The sequence below is a fragment of the Helianthus annuus genome, chromosome 13, assembly GCF_002127325.2.
Source record: "Helianthus annuus cultivar XRQ/B chromosome 13, HanXRQr2.0-SUNRISE, whole genome shotgun sequence".
NCBI classification, from domain to species: Eukaryota; Viridiplantae; Streptophyta; class Magnoliopsida; order Asterales; family Asteraceae; genus Helianthus; species Helianthus annuus.
In genome coordinates this window covers 64,422,269-64,444,701 of record NC_035445.2, presented here as the reverse complement: position 1 = coordinate 64,444,701, position 22,433 = coordinate 64,422,269, and the positions used below count along the sequence as shown (strand labels likewise).

General features: G+C 38.8%; 1 protein-coding gene across 1 annotated transcript; it reads left to right on the top strand.

The window, feature by feature from the left end:
• The first annotated feature begins 2,910 nt into the window (after nucleotides 1-2,910).
• Nucleotides 2,911-6,405, top strand: LOC110897949 (zinc finger CCHC domain-containing protein 10). Its single transcript, XM_022144684.2, has 2 exons — nucleotides 2,911-3,072; nucleotides 5,631-6,405. Exon 2 carries the CDS (start codon nucleotides 5,671-5,673, stop codon nucleotides 6,181-6,183), a length of 513 nt encoding a protein of 170 aa, XP_022000376.1. The 5' UTR covers nucleotides 2,911-3,072; nucleotides 5,631-5,670; the 3' UTR covers nucleotides 6,184-6,405.
• Nucleotides 6,406-22,433: the final 16,028 nt, after the last annotated feature.

Below are 22,433 nucleotides of genomic sequence, written 5' to 3'. Positions count from 1 at the left end.
AGTATACCTGGGAACGCGAAGACCAGATGAAAGAAAAGTACCCCCAGCTATTCGAAACCAATGCATCCACTTCTGAGGCTGAAGCTACTACTACTGAATTTCGGGACGAAATTCCAAACCAACGGGGGGATGATGTGACACCCCAGGAAAACCAGTGAACAATGTAACTTACCTAGCTTCCTCAGTGAGTGCGTACCAAATTTCGGGACGAAATTTCTTTTAAGTTGGGGATAATGTGACAACTCGAGTTTCTGACTTTCACTTTCGCATTAAATGCGCGTTGACTTTGACTGTTTAGTTGTCTGGATTGTGGACTTGAAATTGTACGCGTTGTGTTTTAATGAAACGTATTGTCGTGTTGCATATATGTGATTACTTGCTGTGGTAGAATATAATATTAGAAATACTATTAAAACACTTAGTCTAGATCGAAACATGATATGCAGATCGAAGGATCTCGAAACATATCCTTCGACCAAGGACTTTATCCTTCGACATCCTTCGGCCACGAAACATATCCTTCGACTGGAATTCAGATCCTTCGGCCCAGTCTTTCAGATGGGCTTGGCCCATCTCTGTAATACGTATTTATACGTGAATGCACGTAGTCGACTGTCATTTTTCTCAACCCTAGAGCTATTTCACTGTGACGGCAAACCAGAAACCACCGGAAACCTTTGCGTGACCAAACCCTCATCTCGGTTAGTAAATCTATTTGATTTGATCGTTCGTTCCTCTGCGTATGTGCTCACGTGTCGTGTGTTTTGATTGTTGATGTAATCTGAGATTTATGTTAAATATTAGGGTTCTTGTTACGATATTGAGGATATAGATTTCCCATAGGATTATTGTTGTCGGATATATATATATATGATTCTATGTGAAACTCGTTACGGTTGAATACTGATTTATGAGTGCCGTTAATCTGGAATTGGCCATTATTTTTGTTAGTATCGATAGTGCGTGTTAGTCGGTTTTGGGATACGTTTAAACTAGGGTTCATGCTAGACAATGATTTCAGGATGATTGCGTTGTGATGAGATGTGCTAAATGAATTCTGATGATTGTTAATGATGATGATGGCTGCAGACGATTAGGGTTTCTGTTTCTGTGAAAACGTAACTGATTGTGAAAACGTAACTGATTGTGTCGAAAGATACTTGTCTACTCGAAACATAGTTATTGTCGAAAGATACTTATTGTCGAAACATAGATGTGACCGAAAGATGCTTGACCTTCGAACCATAGTAGTGTTGACCGAAGGATAACTTTGACCGAAAGATGTTAGTATGCGAAACATAGTTGAGACCGAAAGATAACTGTTTGACCGAAAGATGACACATGAACCGAAAGGTGGATGTGCGTCGAAAGATAAGGCTGGATTCGAAAGATATTGTAGGATTATAGACATCCTTCGAAAGATAATGGGTTATAACATATTTCGAAGGATGGAAGGTATACTTGAATTATTTGACATGCCATGCTAGATGATGAATGTTTACATTTGTATTTGTGTGACTCTCGACTTGCATGCGTATCATTTCGAACATGAACTGATTTGTTATACGTGCATACAATAGGACTTGATTAATTACTTGTGAGTGCATAACCTAGCATACCGAGCAAACCAAGGTGAGTTCACACTCTTACCAAGGCATGGGATTCCCGGGGTGTTGGGAATGGGATTGAAAGGATAAGGTTGAATAGATACACTACTGACACTATGACTAGATTACCATATTACTATCCTCGGTTGTGAAGGATACTTATACTGATCACTATCCTCGGTTGTGAAGGATACCTATACTGATCACCATCCTCGGTTGTGAAGGATACCTATACTGATCACCATCCTCGGTTGTGAAGGATACTTATACTGATCACTATCCTCGGATGTGCAGGATACCTATACTGATCACTATTACGGCCCAGTAGAGCCACCTGTTACAAACGAACTTACTATTACGCATTTACTTTCTGTGAACTCGCTCAACTAGTTTGTTGATCATTCTGTTACATGCCTTGCAGATCGTTAGGTACTTGGAGCTTGCACACGGAGGAGCTGGTCGTTGTGGGGCTTGGATCGTGATCACCTTGTTAAACACTTTTGAAGTTTGATACTTATTTGCTATGGGTTTTACAATAATACGCTTCCGCTAAACAATGTTAACTTACTTATGTTTTGGGAACACCTTTCATATGGAAATGGTTTGGATTATAATGTGTTTACTTTTACTTTATACAATGTTCTGTATGATTGGTGGCTTGATTCTGGTCAGTCACGCTCCCAAGCGGTGATACTCCGCAGGTGGATTTTGGGGGTGTGACAGCATAAAAGTAAAATGTAGGGTGAATTAGATTTGGGGACCGTATGTGGATTTGGAGAATTTTGTTTTGAATGCTTGATTTTGTGGCAGAGGTTAAATGTTCTTCAGAGTGAGAAAGTTATGATGTTTAGAGAGAGAACATGTGGTATTTTTTGGTTAAATATATTTAAAATATAATGGTAAAATTACTAACATACCCACATGTGTAAGGCATATGCCTGACTTAACTAAAAATTTTAACCAGGTTAGGGCCAAAGGACCAATGACGTAATAGGTTTTCCAAATAAAGGACTGTGACTGTAATTATTGAAGTTAAAGGTCATCCATTGCAATCCTATACAAGCATAAAGAACGAAAAGTGTAATTTACCCTAATTAAAATTAATGATTCGAGCTGAGCAGATCTTTGCTCATGCTTGGCTCATTTACATATCGAACCAAGCCAGAAACAGCTCGTTTACAATCGAGCCTCAAATCAAACAACCATTTTCTAAGCAAACGACGAACTATTTGGACGGTCCTAGTTTCAGTGTCTCGGTTGTCAAAAACAATAAAATTAGACACCAGATTGTAATTATATAAGACATTAGGGCTCAAAAACAATATCAAGAGACGAATCTCCCTTACCAACTACAGCATAAACCACCGTCGCGATCTCCCAACCACCATCCGTAACTAGAACCCCCGCCGGCGAACTCGGAACTGAAACCATCGACTAGTTTTACGCACAATTACATCGTTCTACGGTAAGTTCCAGTCAACTCGATTTATTTCCGTAAGCAAATCTCGTTTGATTTATCCGTTTTATCATGTTTTATATTCCAAAATCCTTAACTATCACATGAATTTTGTCAGAATATTTCCTGAAATCGTTAGTATATTGTTGAATTTTGTGCTACTTAAAGTGATTTCTAGGTTATTGCCTTTATAGAAACCCTAGTTCAGTATTACCTCATTTTCTGTTTCAACTTGTACGCTTAAATCTTAGTATTTCCATTAGTAGCAATTGAGGTGTTGTTGAAGTATATTGGTTTGTAGAAATATGAAAGTCAGCAGGATAGGGTCACCTTGTTTCTTGTAGTCATTACAGCCTATTTTATTGATGCTATTAATGTTGGTCCACATTATACACATGTTCGGTTAATTATTAAAGGTGTTGAAGACGATACTTATTCGCACATGCATCTACAAAGCTCGCTGTGTTGTCAAACTTTGGTTTATGAAGTGATAGAGCCCTTGATTCTATCACAATAAAATAGTGATGTGTGCGGCCAATCCTAGAAAGTAAAAGGGTGGGCGTCGTTTGTCACACTCACTTTCACGGGGCTAACGTGACCGATTGATACCAAATTAGCACGAAATAAACTTTTGTTACGTAAGGATTATTCTTGTGTTTATAAGGGAGTTTAGTAAACTTTTTAAAGAAATGATGCAATTAAAACACTTGGGAACTATTAGTTTGTTCAACCGGTTCCTCTTTTGAGTTTCTTTCTGTTTCTAGAATCCCCTCGAGAAGTGATCATCTGCGATACATGCTTAAAAGATAAGTCAGCTTATGTTGTTGAGTTCATGAACATAAAATTCATCAAAAAATCATTAAATATATCTTGAAATTTAAACAACTCATGCTTATAAATCATTTCATATCTATCTTAGAATTTTCAACTTCACTAGAATACTAGATTTAAACCACACATATATACTTATTCAACTTCCATTATACCCCTACGGTACTTTCTGAAGTTCAGCGCCGATGTGTGCATACCGTTTACATGTATGTATCTATCTCGTGCTGTCTCCATGATTTTTATTCTGTATGCCTTTACGACTTTTCAAGGTTTGTAGTGTTTTTCAAAATGTTCACACTTTGTCAACGTGTACCAAAGTTTTGAATATTGTTTATATACTATACAACTCACCTTGCTAGACGTTTCTTCGAGTATCGATGGTTACTCCTTAATTCGCACCTATATCAATAATCGTATTGACTTTGTCTTAGTTTCTAGTATCCTGGCTTAGTGATACAGGTTTACCTTACGCTCAATGAAAGCCTTCTAATTTTTATATCCGTATGCTAAATTCCAAGCTTTTAAATAAACCTATCGGGTCAACATCTACGTGTCACTGTTCTGATTAGCCGGTACAGGACCGTGCATCGTTTTTTATGATAGAATTTTCTAGACAGAAACATGCATGGCCGTGCATTGTATTCACACGCCCATGCGCCTACATGCACGACCTGGTTTCGATTCGCTGCACTGGCACAAACGTGCAATGAGCAGGCAGTGGCACGACCATGCATAAGGTTAACAGAAGCCATAAAGTCTTAAAAATCGGATTTATGACCCTTTATGTTGATATCAATTCTTGTTCTTATAAACCAATTCGTTTACATGATACTAATTTCAGTGTGCAGGTTATACTTTTCCAAAAATCTCGTTGTTATTGTTAGGATTCAACACACACACGGAAGCAATAAACGAGATGAAGATTTACAGTGGTTCGGTTGGCTGACCTACGTCCACTGTGCTGCAACTAGGGTTTATTTATTATTTAGGTGCTCAAGGGATTACAAGTACAATGATATCAGTATATGGAGACTAATCTAGGGTTATGAAACTTAATCCCCAAGTTAGACCCAAGCAGCCCACACAGAGATAACTAGGGCCGGCTAAATTAGAACCCTAGTTTAACTGCCAAATAAAAGACGTGTGGGCCGACCCAAAAGGCTAGGGCCGGCCGCCCTCTCTTGATCGGGCCTCCACACCAATTCGCCCAACAGTTATGTATCCTAGACAACCTTAACAATAATCAAAGTATCAAACTAAGTTTAGGTGAACATTAGCTTACCAGACTTGTATGCGAGAATATGATGGTGTTGTTGATGGTCTCTAATCACTTGTGCCTTTTTGCTTAAACCATAGAAATCCTTAATGAAATTATTTAAATTTTGTGGTTTGATCACTCACTACACGGTTTAAAGCTCGCAAATTGACGATGATAACTCCTGTTGGAACTCCTCAATACATCTGTTCTTCTGATACTATCACCTAACAGAATCGTAAGCCTACCCTACCCATTTACATTCCTAACATCGCTAACCAAATGAAACTTATGAATGTTTGGATGAAGATTTTTACTAATGATGTTGATGACCCAAACGTGAATGCAAGCTCCTTTTGTTTCCTGATAATTCAGTCTACTATTTGATAGTGTTTTGTATCAAATCATACACACATTGAATACAACAGTGTTTTGAATAACTTCTTGTCAGACTGATCTATGTTTTTTTATTGGTATACAGGGCAGTTGAATAACTTCGGAAACTTGGGATTCATTAAACCATGTCTGACAAGATGAAGGCAGCGGCCTTATCAGCAACCAAAGGGCTTAGTCGTGTTCAAGCCGAACGTGCAGCAGAAAACGCAGCACGAAACGTAAATGCATACGGGCAGAAAGAAGAAGGGCCGAGTAGATGGCAAGAAAAGAAAGAAGCAAAAACACAAATGTATCTTAATAGCACTGAAAAGCAACCGACTTTGAACCAAAAAAGATGTCAGAAGTGTCGCCAAACCGGGCACTGGACATACGAGTGTCAGAAACCAGCACCTGAAATCCCCAAACCGGAATCCGGCTTGCCAGTTTCACATGGTTTAGGTGGTGCATCCATCAAGAAAGACGAGAAAGCTGAAAAGAGTTTGAAGAAGAAGACGGAGAAACATAGTAAACATAAACACAGGAAGAGAAAACATAGGTCACGGTCAAGGTCAAGTTCAGAATCCTCTGATTCAGAATCAGATGATGATAGGCGCAGGAAGAGAAAAAGGCATAGCCGAAGGTCAAAAGGAAGTCGATAAGTTGAGTAGTCAGTAGTGTTATGTAGTTACGGGGAGTAGTCGCAAGGCAACCCTTATGATGGAGGAGACATGTTAACCTTTCTTTTGGTGCTGTAGCAATTGATATGTCACAATAGTAGATGTGTGAACAGGGTTTAAACGAACCTAACGTGATGAATTATTTGGCGTGAAGCTCGTATATGTTCTCTCATTAAGGTCAAATTATCTTTGTTTTTTCGTTTATACACGTATATAGGTCAAATTATCTTTGTTTGTTCCGCCAAGCACCACCTCTGATGTTTTTCACTCATGATACCCTCGAAGCTTACAAACCGTATGCCTTGATCGGTTTATAGTTTGGTCTGGGTTGTAATTTTTTAGCGACCTTAGGAGGGGGCATTGTTGACGTGATGGTTTTTTGGTGGTGAACGACGAACGCAATGGTCGCAAAATTCATAGTGGATTGGAACTGTAGGTGGCGGTCTAAAGTGGGTTTTAAGGTTTAATCCTTAGACAAGGTCCAAATCCATAAAGGCATCCATTGAAGCTTTGTGTAACAGGGCTCGCTCGGAGCAGAGGTAGGGTGGGTGACCCCGCCTGGGGCCTAATCTCCTTGGGGCCCGATTTTTTTGTTTATATATATTTTTGAAAATGTTTTTTATGTATATTTTATTAAAAAAAACTCTATTTTAGGGACTCATTTCTTTTACTCGTCTAGCGCCCTTGGATTTCGGGGATGGCGCTAATGTGTAATTAACTCAATTAGGATTTCTAGTTAAGAGTTGGAACCAGTGTTTCCTAGAGATATTCCCCAAAATTCTTTTGACCTATTCATTTGTACACAATATTAGACCATGGGGTATGGTGGGGCTTGGGTTGGGGCATTGGTTGACACGTGTAAATTCAAAACTCAAGTCTTAACCCACTTTGATTGGGGTATGGTGGGGTTTGGGTTGGGGCTTGGGTTCAGCTTTTTTTTTTTTTTTTTTTTAATATATATATATATATACTTATAACCATTTACAGCCCGCCATGTCAGTTGCTCCTCCGTCCCACGCCCGGCTTGAAAGCCAAGCCCCAAGGGGCCACGCCCCAACCCAAGCCCACCCGGGGTGGTGCCTTGGGTGTTTTCCCCCAATCCACGCCCAAACTCCCGCCCCATACCCCATGGCCTTATGGCATATAATTCTCATCCACATATTTCAATCTAAAAGAAAAATTGTTGCATCATAATACATATAAAAAACCAATTATGAACCTGAATAATATATTATGGTTCATTATGGAAACTCCCTCAAATCTACCAAAATATGAAAATACATTTTTATCAACATACTCTTTCACCCTCATCCAAAATATGAAAATATATTTTTTTATCAACATACTCTTTCACCCTCATCGTTTGAAAGCTGTTTACCCTATAGTGGTATTACCAAAACCAAAATGTGATGACGTTACCAAGATGTGAGGACTATTAGCTTGTTCCTTTATAAACTCATTTTTTTAAGGAGTGGATCAACCGGTTACCTTGGTCGCCTCTAGGCATACCCACTCAGGTTTGGATCCGCAGTCTGCAATGCGGTACCTCCCGGTTGATCTGGCCTAAGCTCCGTGCAGGGACCCCTTGGCCCGGGATTGAACCCGTGACCTGTGGATAAACCTTCACACCTCTTACCAGCTGAGCTGGTAGACATATTGGCCTTTATAATCTCATGACTACATACAATCAACTTCATGTCTAACTAGGAAGTTCTAAAAGAACATTTGAAACTTAAATTTGTGATTTGGAAATCACTTCTAACGACACCTAAAACGGGTTAGGTTCATTAGAAAACCACTAAAAACTTGAAAACCGAGAAAACTACTATCAACCAATCAATTTTTAATTTTATTTTTCATTTCCTTTAACTAAAAGGTTAGTATTGTAGAAATAAAAATTAAAAAATACACATATTGACAAGCTACGTATATGCAACTTGCGAAGTACACACATGAGGTATATATATATGTAGTTCACAGCTATATATGTAGCTCTTGATCTACATATACCTTTTTATTTTCTTTTAAAATTCTATAAAAAATAGTAACATTATAAAAAGACAAAAAAAAAATTAAAAAAAAAAAAAGAATTCTTGTTAAAAAGTGATTTTCTTTCTCAAAGTTTTATAGTATCTTTAAATTATCTTATGATGCATCAAATTCTATTCCATATGTTTCTATAAGTTCTCCCTGGTACATTGTTGTGATGGTATTGCAGTTACTATATTTAAAGGGAAAATGACCAAAGTGTTAAAGATTGGGTCTTTATAGAAGTACAAATTCAACAACAGGTGCTTTTTTCTGAAATTTTAGAATTTGTCTGTTGGGATTGAACCCTACAGAGGAACAGTTGATTAATTCAAGAATAAGCAGATGTTTGTATTTGATCTTTCCCCTTGACAGTGGCTCTAACATCTGATGAATTCAAGCACTGCCCTTCCTAACTACTGCTGACCCAAAAGACTGATGAAGACTAAGTGCTGATGCTCAATCAACTGTTATGTTTCAAGTACTGCTGAAGACTAAAGCATTGCTGGAGCCTAAGCAGTGGAATGAAGGATCAGTTGTTTTGTTTATACTTTATATATTGTAATCAGTTGTTTGTAATCAGTGGTTGTAATAGGTCAGTAGTTTGAGTTTGTTAGGAGGTTAGATGTCACTATTATGGTGACGTCAGCAAAGATGCCACAGTGGTTTGTTTTGTACTATAAAAAGAACAGTCCCCTGTACTGTTCTATTAGCTCTTTCTTCACAAGTCATTCTATACGAACAAACCAGTGTGAGCTCAGGCTGAGGGGAAGATTGTATTACATGCATGCATTGTTATTGAATCATTATAATAAATATAATCATTCGATTTCATGTTAAACATGTGTGTTGAAAGCAATTCTTCCGTTTGATTGTGTTGAAAGTTTATTTCATTTAATTCTGCTGCAAATTGTTTATCATTGATCTTCACTTTAATCAAATAAACACAATCTTAAGAAACTCAGATCCTAACAATTGGTATCAGAGCTAGGACAGTCAAACTTGATCTAACAATCATTTTGACGTAAAAGTTCAGCTCAAAATCGTTGATACTTTTAATTGTTCGTTTCGTTGAAAAACAAAGCAAGGTTTAATCACGAGCAAAGTTGATTAATCAGTGCCTGTAAAACAACCAGAATGACGTCACAATCACAAGATATGAACAATAACATTGGTTCTCTCTTCAAACCACCTATGTTGAAGAGAAATGAGTACAACATCTGGGAGCGAAGGATGGGTCACATCCTAGCTCAACAGAATACCGGATGTTGAAAGTCGGTTATCTTTGGACCACATGTTCCAATGGTGCCGAGTGCTGAGGATCCAAAGAAGTTTGAACCTAAGAAAGTTGAAAACTATACTGATCAGGATTTTTCAGAAAATTGAATTGGATGCCAAGGCATTCTGCATCTTTTCATCCGCACTACCTAATGAGATCTATGCTGGGCTGTTACATAGTGACAGTGCCAAGGAATTGTGGGATGCACTGAAAGAACAGTTTGGGGGGACTGAAGAAGTACTTGAAAATAACAGGGAAATTTTAAACCAACAGTATGAAATATTTTGCCACATTAAGGGTGAATCATTAACACAACAGTTTGAGCGTTTTAGCTGTCTCCTGAGTGAACTAAAAATTGTTAATGTTGAATTTACTAATGCAGCCCAAAAAAGCAGGTTCCTTAGGTCACTTCCTGAAAAATGGGACTCAATTGCTTCTGTAACCAGAAACTTTGTTGAGTTCAAAGATCTGACCCTGACCCAACTTCATGGTAGACTCTTGACCGATGAAAGGGAGTTAAACCAGAAAAAGAAGTTACAAGAGTCTGGAAAAGTTGCAGATGACTACTCATTTGGCATCACAGCTCTTTTGGTCAAGAAGAATCTGGTAGTAGTAAGGATCAGAGTTATGATCATTATATTGACATAACTGCTGGTGGAGCTTTTAGCAACTCTGATTCTTACTCAAACAACTATGCCTTCACAACTAGTAGTGAAAACCAAAATTCTGACAATCTGTGCTTTGAACTCAATGATTTGCAGCATTTTGATCCAATTGACTTAGAGGAAATGGACATTTTGCACCAACTTGCACTGTTGAGTGTTAGAACCAGCAAGTTTTACAAAAGGACAGGGAGAAAATTCCCAGGGTTGCATGGGAATCTAAAAGTAGGGTTGGATAAGTCTAAAATCAAATGTTACAAGTGCAATAGGTTTGGTCACTTTGCTAGAGAGTGTAGGAGTCAAAACAGTGGACCAATTATCACACACCCTAGCCCAAGACCACAAAATAACCAAAGCACTATGCAGTATTCCCAATATACCCCTGCTGCCCATGTAAACACTGCCCATTGTGCACATCCTGCAACCCCTGTTCCTGTGCATTATGTCCAAACCACTGTCCCACAAATTCAGTATGTCCATGCTCCTATCCCTCAGGTTCAAGTGCAACCAGTTGCACCTCAACAAGCTGCACTAACAGTGGTTCAACCAGATCAGTATAGCTTTTTCACCCAAGGCTTTGTTGACTGGAGCAGCTTACCTGATGAGCTAGGTGATGAAAATTTTGCACTCTATGCTACTAATGATGCTTCTAATGATGAATACTATATTATGGCATTAGAGTCAATACCAGAAGGGCTGGAAACTGAAGAAGGACAGTCAAATGCTGAAACAGTGGATGAAATTGCTGAAGCAGTGGTTACTGCTGTTGCTGGTGAAATACTGTTGGGAGAAAATTCAGAACCCCTGTTGGAACCACTGTCTGACCCCTGGTCTGAAGAAGAAGAAAAGAAACAAGGTGAAAAAGAAGAGAAAGTGCCAGATGAGAAAGAGCATGTCTGTGATTGTGCCATGATGGCTGTAGCTAAGGTATCATCTCAGGTTCTTAAAAACCTTTGTTCAAACAAATGCATCATAGCATTTGCAAACATCAAAGAGGTGAATGAAAACCTTAGCGATAGGGTGTTAAATGATGAAGTTCAATTTGAAAAGTCTTTAAAAGAACTGAAAATCAAATTGGCTGAAAAAGATAATGAAATCTACAGTCTCAAACAAAAGCATAGCATAACCAAGGACCAACTCCAGACCATGCTAGAAAAATATCAAGTCTGTAAAAAGGAGTTGGAAACCACCCAAATCACTTGTGAAAAATGGGTGGAATCCTGCAAAGGTTATGAGATTATGCTTGAGAAACAGCTTGAAAGCAATGTAAAATTTGCCATAGGATTTAGAAAAAATGACCAAGTTCAAAACACTGCTTCAAATCAAACTGGTTCTGTTGAAATCATACCCACCAACAAGGATGGCCAAGAGATTAAAATAACTGATAAACTTGGTAACAAGATCACTTTGGAAAGATCTGTGGGAACCTCAACTTTTGAGGAAATTGAGAAATAACAATTCAAACTCACATGGTTTGATCAGTGTGACATTCTTGAAAACTTCAAACCCATGGACTTCACAAATATAGATGGTGTTAATGCTCCTAAGGCCAAGGTGATTCCTCTTAAGGACATCCCAACAGTAGTTCAAAACTCTGTTGCAAAGGAGTCTGAAAAGAAGAAGAAAAGAGAAAAGATTAAAAACTTGTTTTGTGACTTTTGTAAAAAGAAAAATCACCTAACCAAAGATTTTTTTCATTTAAAAGCTTATGATCTTAACAAAACAAGTACCATTGTGCCTTCACAGAGCTGCACCATCTGTGGTAAAACCAACCATTCTACTCAGCAGTATGTGTACCTAAAATCCTTTGAGGTCAAAAAGGAAGAGTACATTTCAAAAACACCAATGAGTTCATCTAAACCACAAGTCAAGAAACAACCACTGTTTGTGCCAGTTCAAACAGCTGTTACAAAACAGCTGAACCAAACCTTTGTTAAAAGAGATGTTCAGGTGACTGATGCACCCCCTGCTAACCAATACCGAAGAGGTAAAGGTCAACCACCATACCTAAGGGTCCTACATGTTTATGAGGTCTACAAAAAGCCTTCTAAACCAAGAGTGAACAGGCATCCCTTTGGGTATCAACAGCTGATACGGCAAGACCCCCAACAGTGGTTAGAGAAAAACAGTTCCAAAACTGTTCAAACCCCTGAGCTAACCACTGTCCATCCACCTGAACTTAACATAGACATTGTTGAGACCCCATACAAAGCTTTATTGGCTTTGGAGACCCTCCTGAACTAATTATTTACTTGATGTGCAGGGAGCTTCTGCATGCTTAGATAGTCTTTGGTGTGTAGATAGTGGAGGCTCCAGGCAAATGACTAGATGTAGAGCCCTACTCAAAGATTTCAAAATTCATGGAGGGTGTGATATATCCTTTGGTAATAATAGTAAAGGGAAGGTGATGGGATCTGGTAATGTCAATATGATAGACAATCTAAAATTCAACCCTCTTAGTGTCTCACAAATGAGTGATAAGGGCTATGGCTCATTCTTTATTAGGGAGTGTTGTAGGATTGTTGGACCAGAAATGGTTAAAAAGATTGAAGAAATAATAAAAAATGGAAAAACTCAACTTGTTGCTCAAAGGAGTGGCAATGTTTATGTAGTTAATTTGTCAAAAGAGAGCCCCAGGACTGATGCCTGTCTGTTCTCAACTGCCTCTAACAAAGAGACAGAACTTTGGCATGTGACAACTGTGTTCTATTAATCGTTGTACAATGTAAAACAATGTTGGTTATCAATAAAAAAATGTGCTTTGGTGTTATTATATGTGTTTTGGTGTTATTATGTGTGTATTTGTGTTTGGTGATTTTACAATTTAACTAGATTCCAATTTCAAGCTTTAAATCGCTTTCTGGAAGGTTATACGCCAACTGGTGCGTAAACGCAATCAGTATAATGCGACAAACACTCCGGAATAGTGACATAGGCTTAACATACCTTAAATAACCTTCATATAACTTAGAAATAAGTTTTGGATGGTTTGGTGTGTTGAAATCAAGTTTGTTCGATCGTAGGGATTATTTGTGTTAAACTGCGAAACTATACCGATTTTTATAGTAACGAACATTCCGGAACTTGATCATAAGTTAAACATACCCTAAATAACCTTTACATAGCTTAGAAATAGGCTTTGAGGGGTTCAGTATGCTAAAATAAACTTTATTGATCAATAGGGACTAAAAGCGTCAAAAAGTGCACAAGTTTGCATTTTCGCGCATATCTTATGTTCTGAATATATTCTGACATCCAAAAATTTATGTAAGCATTAAAATATTTTATTTTAGTGTTTGGCATAATAAAATTCCATTCGTCGCTTAATTTGGATCGTTTTTGCGTTCGTTACGACTTCCGTCGTAATTAAGCGAATAACGCAACCGTACGACCAAACGAACCGACATCCGAGATATTTTTGAGCATGTTTTGAGTTCCCTATACTTTAACTTCATTTTAGAGCCTTGAAATGAGGTTAACGGGGCTTAAATGTGCCAAAAATGAGCCGAAATGCAAGTTTCTGAAGTGCAGGGGCCTGTTTTGACAATCTGCCAAACTTTCTTACACGGGCCACGTAAGATGTGCTTGTGTTTTACGCAGGCCGCGAGGCCATGTCAGACAGAAACTTCAGTTTCAGCAATCTGGGTCGAATTCAGGGGTTTTAATGCAATTTTTGCAATACTATGGGCTAAATTTAAGGGTTTTCTTGTGCCCCATTGTTTAGCAATACCATGGGCCCAAGTGGAGGGTCTAGATCGAAGCTCGTTTCCCGATAAACGATCCTAACGGTTCTAGCTCTCCTATAAATACCCCCACCATTTCACTTGCAAAACCCATTTGATTTTCTGAGATTTCTCTAAGTTGAAGTGCTAACCACTTCATACCTGAGAATACTTGGGAAATCATAGCTTGCGGGGACCTTTTGTAAGTATTCTTTCATTCTTTTCATTCATTTTTATCGTTAAAGTCAAACTGCGTTTGACTTTCTGCTTTGACCAGTTGATGGTCAATGCGAAGTTCGTTTGAACTTCATAACGTGAGCGTAATCACGATGGTTATAGTTCCTAGGGACTATACCTACTGATTACTACGTTATCTAGGCTCAGTGACGAGTCGTAGTTTCGGCCAAAATGCGTATTTACGCGTATTTTGTAACCAAACTACTATAGGATATCAAAATCATTTGTTTTGATATCAAAACCTATTTTCTAACTTAACTAAACATGTTCTAGCATGTTTAGCTCGTCACTTTTTAGATTAGTGCTTGTGTAGAGTCGTAAGTCAAGCAGACTAAACACCCGCTTAGACTTTCGAACACGACCCGTTTGGTCGATCATTAGGATTCGACCAAACATACTTAGTGACCATAGTTGCATAGGGAATAACCTTCCGAGGTTATACCTTATGGTCACTTAGGTTTAATTTGTTGTATGATAAGTAGTTTATATGCCTTAGGTAAATTACCAAAATACCCTTTTCATGCATAATTGGTAAATAAGCATATGTAACCTAAACTTTTGACACGTAATTAATTATGTAACATATTTAAACATGTAGAGGCATATAATACTTGTCATAGGACTAGTTAGACGTCTCAAATGCGCATTGCGCGCACGGCGCGTTAAAGTAGTGTAAGCTACCTTAATGGGTCGCAATGGGTCGAAAGCACTTAGGTTAGGTTTCAATTTAGGATGTAGGCTTTGTTAAACCATATCACATGAGTTCCAACACTCATTTGGTTTACAAGACTCCATTCTATCCGATCGTCCAATTTAGGCGTCTATTGTTTGACTAGTGGTTTGATTACTAGGTGCTACTTGATTTCTTTGGTTTGCTTGAGGTTGTCGAAGTTCTATTGATTGAGGATACTTTGCACTTCATGTGAGTACATAGTTCCCCTATTTTACTGTTTTCAATTGTTTTTGGGTGATTCATATGTAAAAAATGATTTTCAAGGTTTAAACAATGGTTTTTCAAAAACAATTAAGATGGTTTATACAAAACTAATAACGATTTCAATAAAGTGAACAAACTTGTTGGTTGTGGTTACATAACAAATGACATTCATTAGCATTGATCAAGTCGACCAGTATTAGGTTATGGTACCATAGGATCTGACAAATCCCGTTATTTTACTACACCCATGGTTATGTGTGGGGGTTGTGGGTAACGACTGAATCTGATGTTAGTTAATTTACCCTTTGGTGGTTTGTTAACGCGAGAAGCGAGACGCGAGGTAGTCGAGTCACAAAGGTTTGAATGTTATTAGCGAGACAACCATATATAGTTTTCACAATTAAAACGAGGATGATTTAAACGAGTTAACGATTTGGAAACGATTTGAAAACGATTTTGAACAAGACGAACAAGTTGGATAAACAATTGGTTTTTGGTTAGTGTTTAGATAACGGGACGGGTGTAATGTGATGAAGGCATGGTAGATACGCCGCTGGTACTTCTTATATATAAGTGTTTTCATCATATTACATACCGTGGCGTTATTTAGTTCACTTGGGTAAACGATTTGAAACGATGTCACACAAACGATGTTTTCTAAAGGATATAAACCATACGAGTTTTTAACGAGTTTTTACAAGATATTTTACAAGTTGGTTTTCTAAAATAAATGCTTTTGGGGTTAAGAATCATGGCTACGAGGTTTTATAAACTATAACCATCTTGTTTTGAGTTGGTTAAATATGTTGCAATACACTTTTCAAAACGAGTTTTGTATTTTGACTCTTGTAGCCTAATAAAGTAATGCAACATGTAAACGAAGCCATGATTCCGATACTCTTATAAAACCTATGTATTCGCCAGCATTTCTTTGCTGACTTTGTTTTTACATATGTTTCAGGTGTTGTTGCTTGATGTGAACTCTAGGATGCATGCGTCACATAGGATCTGGACGAGGCCTTAATGACATAATAACAATGATAGTCGAGATGTAGTTTGTTTGTTCTATGTTAAGACAATGTTGATGTTTAATTTTATCAATAAAACGAAACTCTTTTTATATCCATGGTTGTGAAACAATAATTCTGTTACAACACTCCCCGACGTTTCCGTTACGTTTTGTTGTTTTACGTGGTCGGGGTGTGACATGGCACAGGAGATTGGGGCACACAAATCTCAAGACAATCACTGCTTTGTCAAAACAGGAGTTGGTAAGAGGTCTTCCTCAAAAACTATTCACCTGTCCCGAGCATTGTGTTTCTTGTTTAAAAGGAAAACAACATAAAAGCTCATTTAAGTCCATTGAAGAGTCCAAAACAACCAAGTGCCTGCAAATGCTGCACATGGATTTGTTTAGCCCAGTAAAAGTGATGTGCGTGTAGTGTAATATATTTTAGGTGTATATTTTAAGCCCTTTTTACACTTTTTAGCCAAGTTTTAAATTTATAAATCACGATATTCACTAACAGTAAACACACATATGGGCAAGTGCACCCATCGTGGACGTAGTATAGTGTTGGTAAGATACCGAGGTCGTCCAAGGACACAAGAGCTTTTAGTACCGGTTATCCTCAACGTCTAATCAAATCAAAAGTTAGAAAAAGGTTTTTAAACTAGAAAAATAAAACTAACTAAAAATGCTGAAAAATAAAATAAAAGTAAAAACAGATAGACAAGATGAATCACTTGGATCCGACTCGTGTGTAGTGTAACCTTTGATTATTTGCGTACTTTTGCACATTTTAAGAGATTATCTTAGTTATTGTAGTAGGCCCCTCTTTTGAAGGTGACGTTACCCTCAACCCAGTAGTTTGAGTCACAAAGGATACAATCCTAAAGGGTCGGATTATTGAAAGATAATTAATTAAGTTATTAATGCATATTGTGGTAGGCCCCTCTTTTGAAGGTGACGTTACCCTCGGCTAAGTAGTCTGAGTCAGCAGGGATACAGTCCTAAGTAGCCGGGTTAAAGTTTTAATAGTAGTTTAACTTATGAGGGGATCAAAGAGTTTGGACCCCTGCCATCCAATACCGGTGGGTATTGAAGGAGGTCCTGCTAAATTTGACCCAGGTCCTTTGCAGGATCTATACACTGAACAATGGCAAGACTCTTACCAAACCGTTCCCTTAATCCCCGACCAGGTAGCCAACATATCTCCATATAGACCGTGGAGATATGAATGGTGAAAATCTTTTATTTTATATAGTAGTAAAATAATGCCAAGACACCACGGACAAACGATAAGGAAGAATCACCTTCAACATAAGAAACTAGTTATTAAAGTCATTAATACATAACCAAATAAAAAGTGCGAAAATATTAAAAATAAAAAGTATTACACTAAACACTTGTCTTCACCAAGTGATGTAAGAGACTTAGGCAAACATGGCCTTTGATTATCAAGAACTCTTACGATCAATCTTGGATCCCGAAACGACTCACACACTCTATGATGGACAATGGATGATGGTGGTGGATGATGGTGTTGTGATGGTGGTGGGTGGTGGGTGAAGTGTGAGAGAGGTGGTGTGCCAAGGGATGAGTTGCAAGTGATCCAAGCACTCCTATTTATAGGCTGAACAGAAGCTCGGGCACGGCTCTGTGTCTGTTGGGCACGGCCCCGTGTCCATCCTTCTCTCTTTCTTCATTAATTGCAGTTTGTCTGCATTAGTTGACCACGCCCCCGTGTCCGCTGAGCACAACCCCGTGTGCAGAAGCGTATCTGTACTATCAAGATTTGCCTGGATTTTGCGAATCTTATAGTTGACTACGACCCCGTGTCCGCTGAGCACGGCCCCGTGGTGGGCGATAGAAGCTTCTACAACTTTGTCTTTTCTGCTGACACTTGGGCACGCCCCCGTGCTCACTGAGCTGCCACACGGGGCGTGTTCAGCCTTCTGTTTTCTTGTTTTGCTTGGGAAGATGCTGTCGGGGGGTCGGGCATGCCACGTTTGTTCCTTTTCTTGTATTTATGTTAGATTTAGTTGCCTTTTTTGCTTCTTTGTTTATTTGAGCTCATTTAATCCTGAAAATACAAAAGGAAGACAAAAACATACTTTTTCCAACATTAGTACTAAAAAAGGGTTAGTTTTATGCCATAATTGATGTAATTTATATGTTGCATTTTGTGCACATCAAATACCCCTACACTTGAATCTTTGCTTTTCCTCAAGCAAAACTGTTTACAATGTGGCTTTACACTCCCAAATGGAATGGGTAGAAGAGAAGGTTTTTGGGCTTGTCATAGAGTGTCGGGATTTCCAAGATTCTTTATTGAGTTTTATTTTTATTTATTTACAATCCTATTCGTCATGATTTATTAAAAACGTTTCATAAGATAAATTACTTATTAGGGCATAACATGCCTTTTTAAAATTTCATTTATATACAAGTTCATATACCTCACGGGGGATCAGTCAACACTCGGCCGAAGGTGTATTTTTAGTGAATCACTCGAGAGCGGCATGGAACTTACTCCTACCATAAGCTTGCCAAGCAATCAATCCTCCTCCTTTTTAACTATACACCTTTGTAAATATCAAGAGGACTTTTTGTGTGAAGGGTTAGGCTTGGGCTAAAGGTGGGTGGTTGGGTTAGTGGTTAGTAAAAGGGCGAAAAAGCGTAAAAAGCGTCGGTTTTCATAAGACTTGATATTTTTCAAAACTTTTTTATTTTGATGAAGCATTTCTTTCAAACAAAGTTGTTTTTGATAAACTTGTTTGTTTATTTCTTTGGCTTCATCCTCAAAATTATATATATATATATATATATATATATATATATATATATATATATATATTCAATTCATAAGAAAAACCGAGATTTGTTACTAAAATAAAGGGTTTAAAAGGAAAAAAGGTTTAGGTGGGTAAAAGGTGTTTGGTTTTGGGTTAAGAAATGAAAAGGTTTAGGCTCAAAGGGGTTAACTAGGGGGATTTTGGGTAGGTGGTATAAAAAAGAAAAATAATGGTGTAGAAATAAAAAGGGTTAGTCCTAATGTCTCCATCATTTACTTACTCGGGTTTAAGTTGGTAAGGACCGGGAATGTATCGTCGTGGCAAGTTCTAGAGTTGTAAGAATCAAGCGGCTATTCACACAAGAAACGAAAAATGAGCATTTAGTTTAAAGATATGTATTTGTATGCTCAATAAAGGCTCAAAACTCACTTTTGTGGGAATGAGTTTTTAAGTGATCAAGTATATATAATCAAATTTTAACTAAGTTTGTCATGCCGTTTCATAATTTTCTTATGTTGGTTCTTTTTATCACGACGCTATCGGTTGTAAATTTGTAAAAATATAACTTTTTTAGAATTTTGAAATTCCCAACTTAAACCTAGACAAGTAAAAAAAATTGAAAATTTTTGAAAAAAATTTAGGGAGATTAGCGGTTCCAATAGAGTTTTGTGTAAGGCTTGTTAATCAGGACTTGCAAGATTCAAAGTTTTAGCATCCCCCCACACTTAAATTACACATTGTCCTCAATGTGTCCCAAAAATAAGTTTTTAGGTTAACTGAATGTGTAAAAAGGTGTGAGAAACAAAGATTTGTGTTACTGGTCGTCTGGACACGGCCCCGTGTTGGGTGAACACGACCACGTGTTCAGAGTGCCAGTGACGAAAACTTACAGAAGGTGGACATGGGGGCGTGTTGGCTGGGCACGACCCCGTGTCTGGCAAAAATCTGCAGAATTTAAACAAACAGCAAGTCTAGGAGGTGGGCACGGGGGCATGTCGGCCAGACACGACCCCGTGTAGACAATCTGCAATGGTGAAAAACAGGTTCCTGGCTTCGGTTTTCCTGTCCCGGCTTTAGTAGTAGTAATATTTAGTACTCTAAGCCTCATATGTACCTGTTTTATCAATAAACACTACACCAAATCATAGCAAACATCCTAGATTACCAAGTTCAACATCCAATCCACAAAGTTAAAATAAAAGCAGAAAAATAAAAAGAGTATAAGGGAAAGTAAATTGTTTAACACTCGGCACGCAGGCCAGAAATTGTTCGATAGAACAGAGGGGGTTAACCTGTGGGATTTCCAACCATCTGCTCCTGCCTCTGCTCCTCCCGCCTAGTCCCTGTCCTCATCATCATCGCCATCACCACCTCCACCGTGCCCCGCTATGTACTCCCGGATGCTCCCAATGTCATCCTGAATGTCGGATATGTTTCTTTCAATTGCTCCAACCCGAGCGTACGTGTTGTTGGCGAGGTTGTAGGTGTTCCTAGTGCACATAAGGTTTTCCTGCAACAAATCATGCAAACTTTGAAAGTTAGGAAAACCACCTCCTTGTGAGGAGGATTGGCCCCGATCACCATGGGGCTGGTACTGGTACTGATGATGCTGTGGAGCTGAAGGACGAGTGCCTCTTGCGGGTTCCATGCATGCCCTTGCATCCTTTGGAAGCTAACTGTCCCCTCTTCAGCCTCATAAATTAAGTTCATGGAGCGACAGATGTGTACATCTACTCTTCCCGACCATGGGCTCATTTCGAAGGACCTAGGCATGTTCACAAAATGCTTGAAGAGACGGTATATCCACCCCCCAAAGAAGATAGGGGTTGGTGGAGTAGCAAGCCGGTTCAAATGCATGTTTCGGAGCAGGAGGTACGGAACATCGAGGTGTCTGCGGTTGTGAATGCAATGAAGGACTATCAGGTCTCTCAACCCTACAACGCCACCGTTGTCATGCCTTTGGCTAAGAGAGTAAGTGAGGACCCTATGAATGTAACGGTAAAGTGGGTCCCTCAGCTTAGTGCTCTTAGTGCTGCTCGGGTTGTAGTGCCCTTCACCAATCTGAGCCCACGCGGCTTGGCGTTCGTTCTCATCCAACTCTCGCACCCCTCCGGTGTTCTCTTCATTACCCGCATCTTCCTCCGCAAACAGCCTAACTATCGACCCAAATTGTGCCATTGAAATCGAGTACCTAGTTCCACCACATCAGAATCCCACCCCATCATTGTCGAAAGGGTCGCACCTTGAATTGAACGTGAATGTGCTATAGAATTCCAGATTGTACTCGTGGACTGAGCGAAGTCGAGTTGTTAGGGTGACTCTTAGTGGGCCGGTAACGAGGTTGTTAAACCGGTCAAGTTGGTTCACCATTGCTAACAGATCCATGCATGCCTGTCTTGGGCATTCTTCCGGTCTGGTTTGAAGTGAATCATATCTGGCATCGAGCTCACTTGCGTTGAACCTTGTGAATTTCTTCGACATCTGAAAAAATACACCAAAAGTTAGCATGAGACGGTGAAATTTTCGGAGAAAACTGAAAACTGTAGGCTGGACACGGCCCCATGCTCAGCGTGCACGACCCCGTGTCCAGGCGTCTGTTACTCAAAAACTTCATTTTTCGACCCGGTCCTGAAAACTTGAAAATTTTTGGTCAAGTAGGTGCGGTTTTTCCCAAAAATGAAACCCCAAGTGCCGTTTTTCCCAAAACAAACCGTTTACCCTTCAATTTTATCTTTTTCGGTTAAAAAACAAGGGTTTGGGGTTTTTGTGAGAAATCGGGCGAATCTATTAACAATACAAGTGGATTTACTTCCCATAACACTAATCTAAACTAATGCTAACAGATTTATGCAAAAATTTGAGGTTCGATCCGGATGAAGTTCAAGAACCCTAGATTTTCCCCAAATTTTTGATGTTTTAACTACATTCAAGTATCTAATCTAACTACAAATTATGATTGAATCATACCTTGATGTTGTTAGAACGAGAGGGAACGTCGGAATTCTGCGGAAAATAGCCTGAGCCAGATAGTTTTCGGGGAAACGGGGCGTGTGGAATGAGGTAACTGTTATGAAAAAGGGGTTTTATCCCGACAGTCGCGCGGACACGGCCCCGTGTCCAGTGGACACGACCTCGTGCCGAGCAATGTAATTTTTTTCAGTTAAATGCTCGTGTGAGTGCCCTGTTTTCCCAAAACTTGGTTAGAAGACTTACCGATTTTGATGTTTATCCGGTTGTTCGTAACTTACCAGGTATGATGTTGATGTTTTTACTCTTCGACCGTTTGAAGCGAGATTTCCTCTTCTTCATCTTCAATGAATCCTTGGTAGAGTTTCAGCCGTTGGCCATTGACTTTGAATGGAATTCCATTCCGAGATTTAATTTCTACTGCACCGTGTGGGAAAATATGGGTGATAGAAAAAGGTCCTGACCACCTAGACTTTAATTTTCCAGGAAATAATCGAAGTCGTGAAATAAACAAAAGAAATTGATCCCCTACTCGAAATTCATTAGGTTTAATATGTTTATCATGCAAGTTTTTCATTCTTTCCTTATGAATTTCAGAGTTA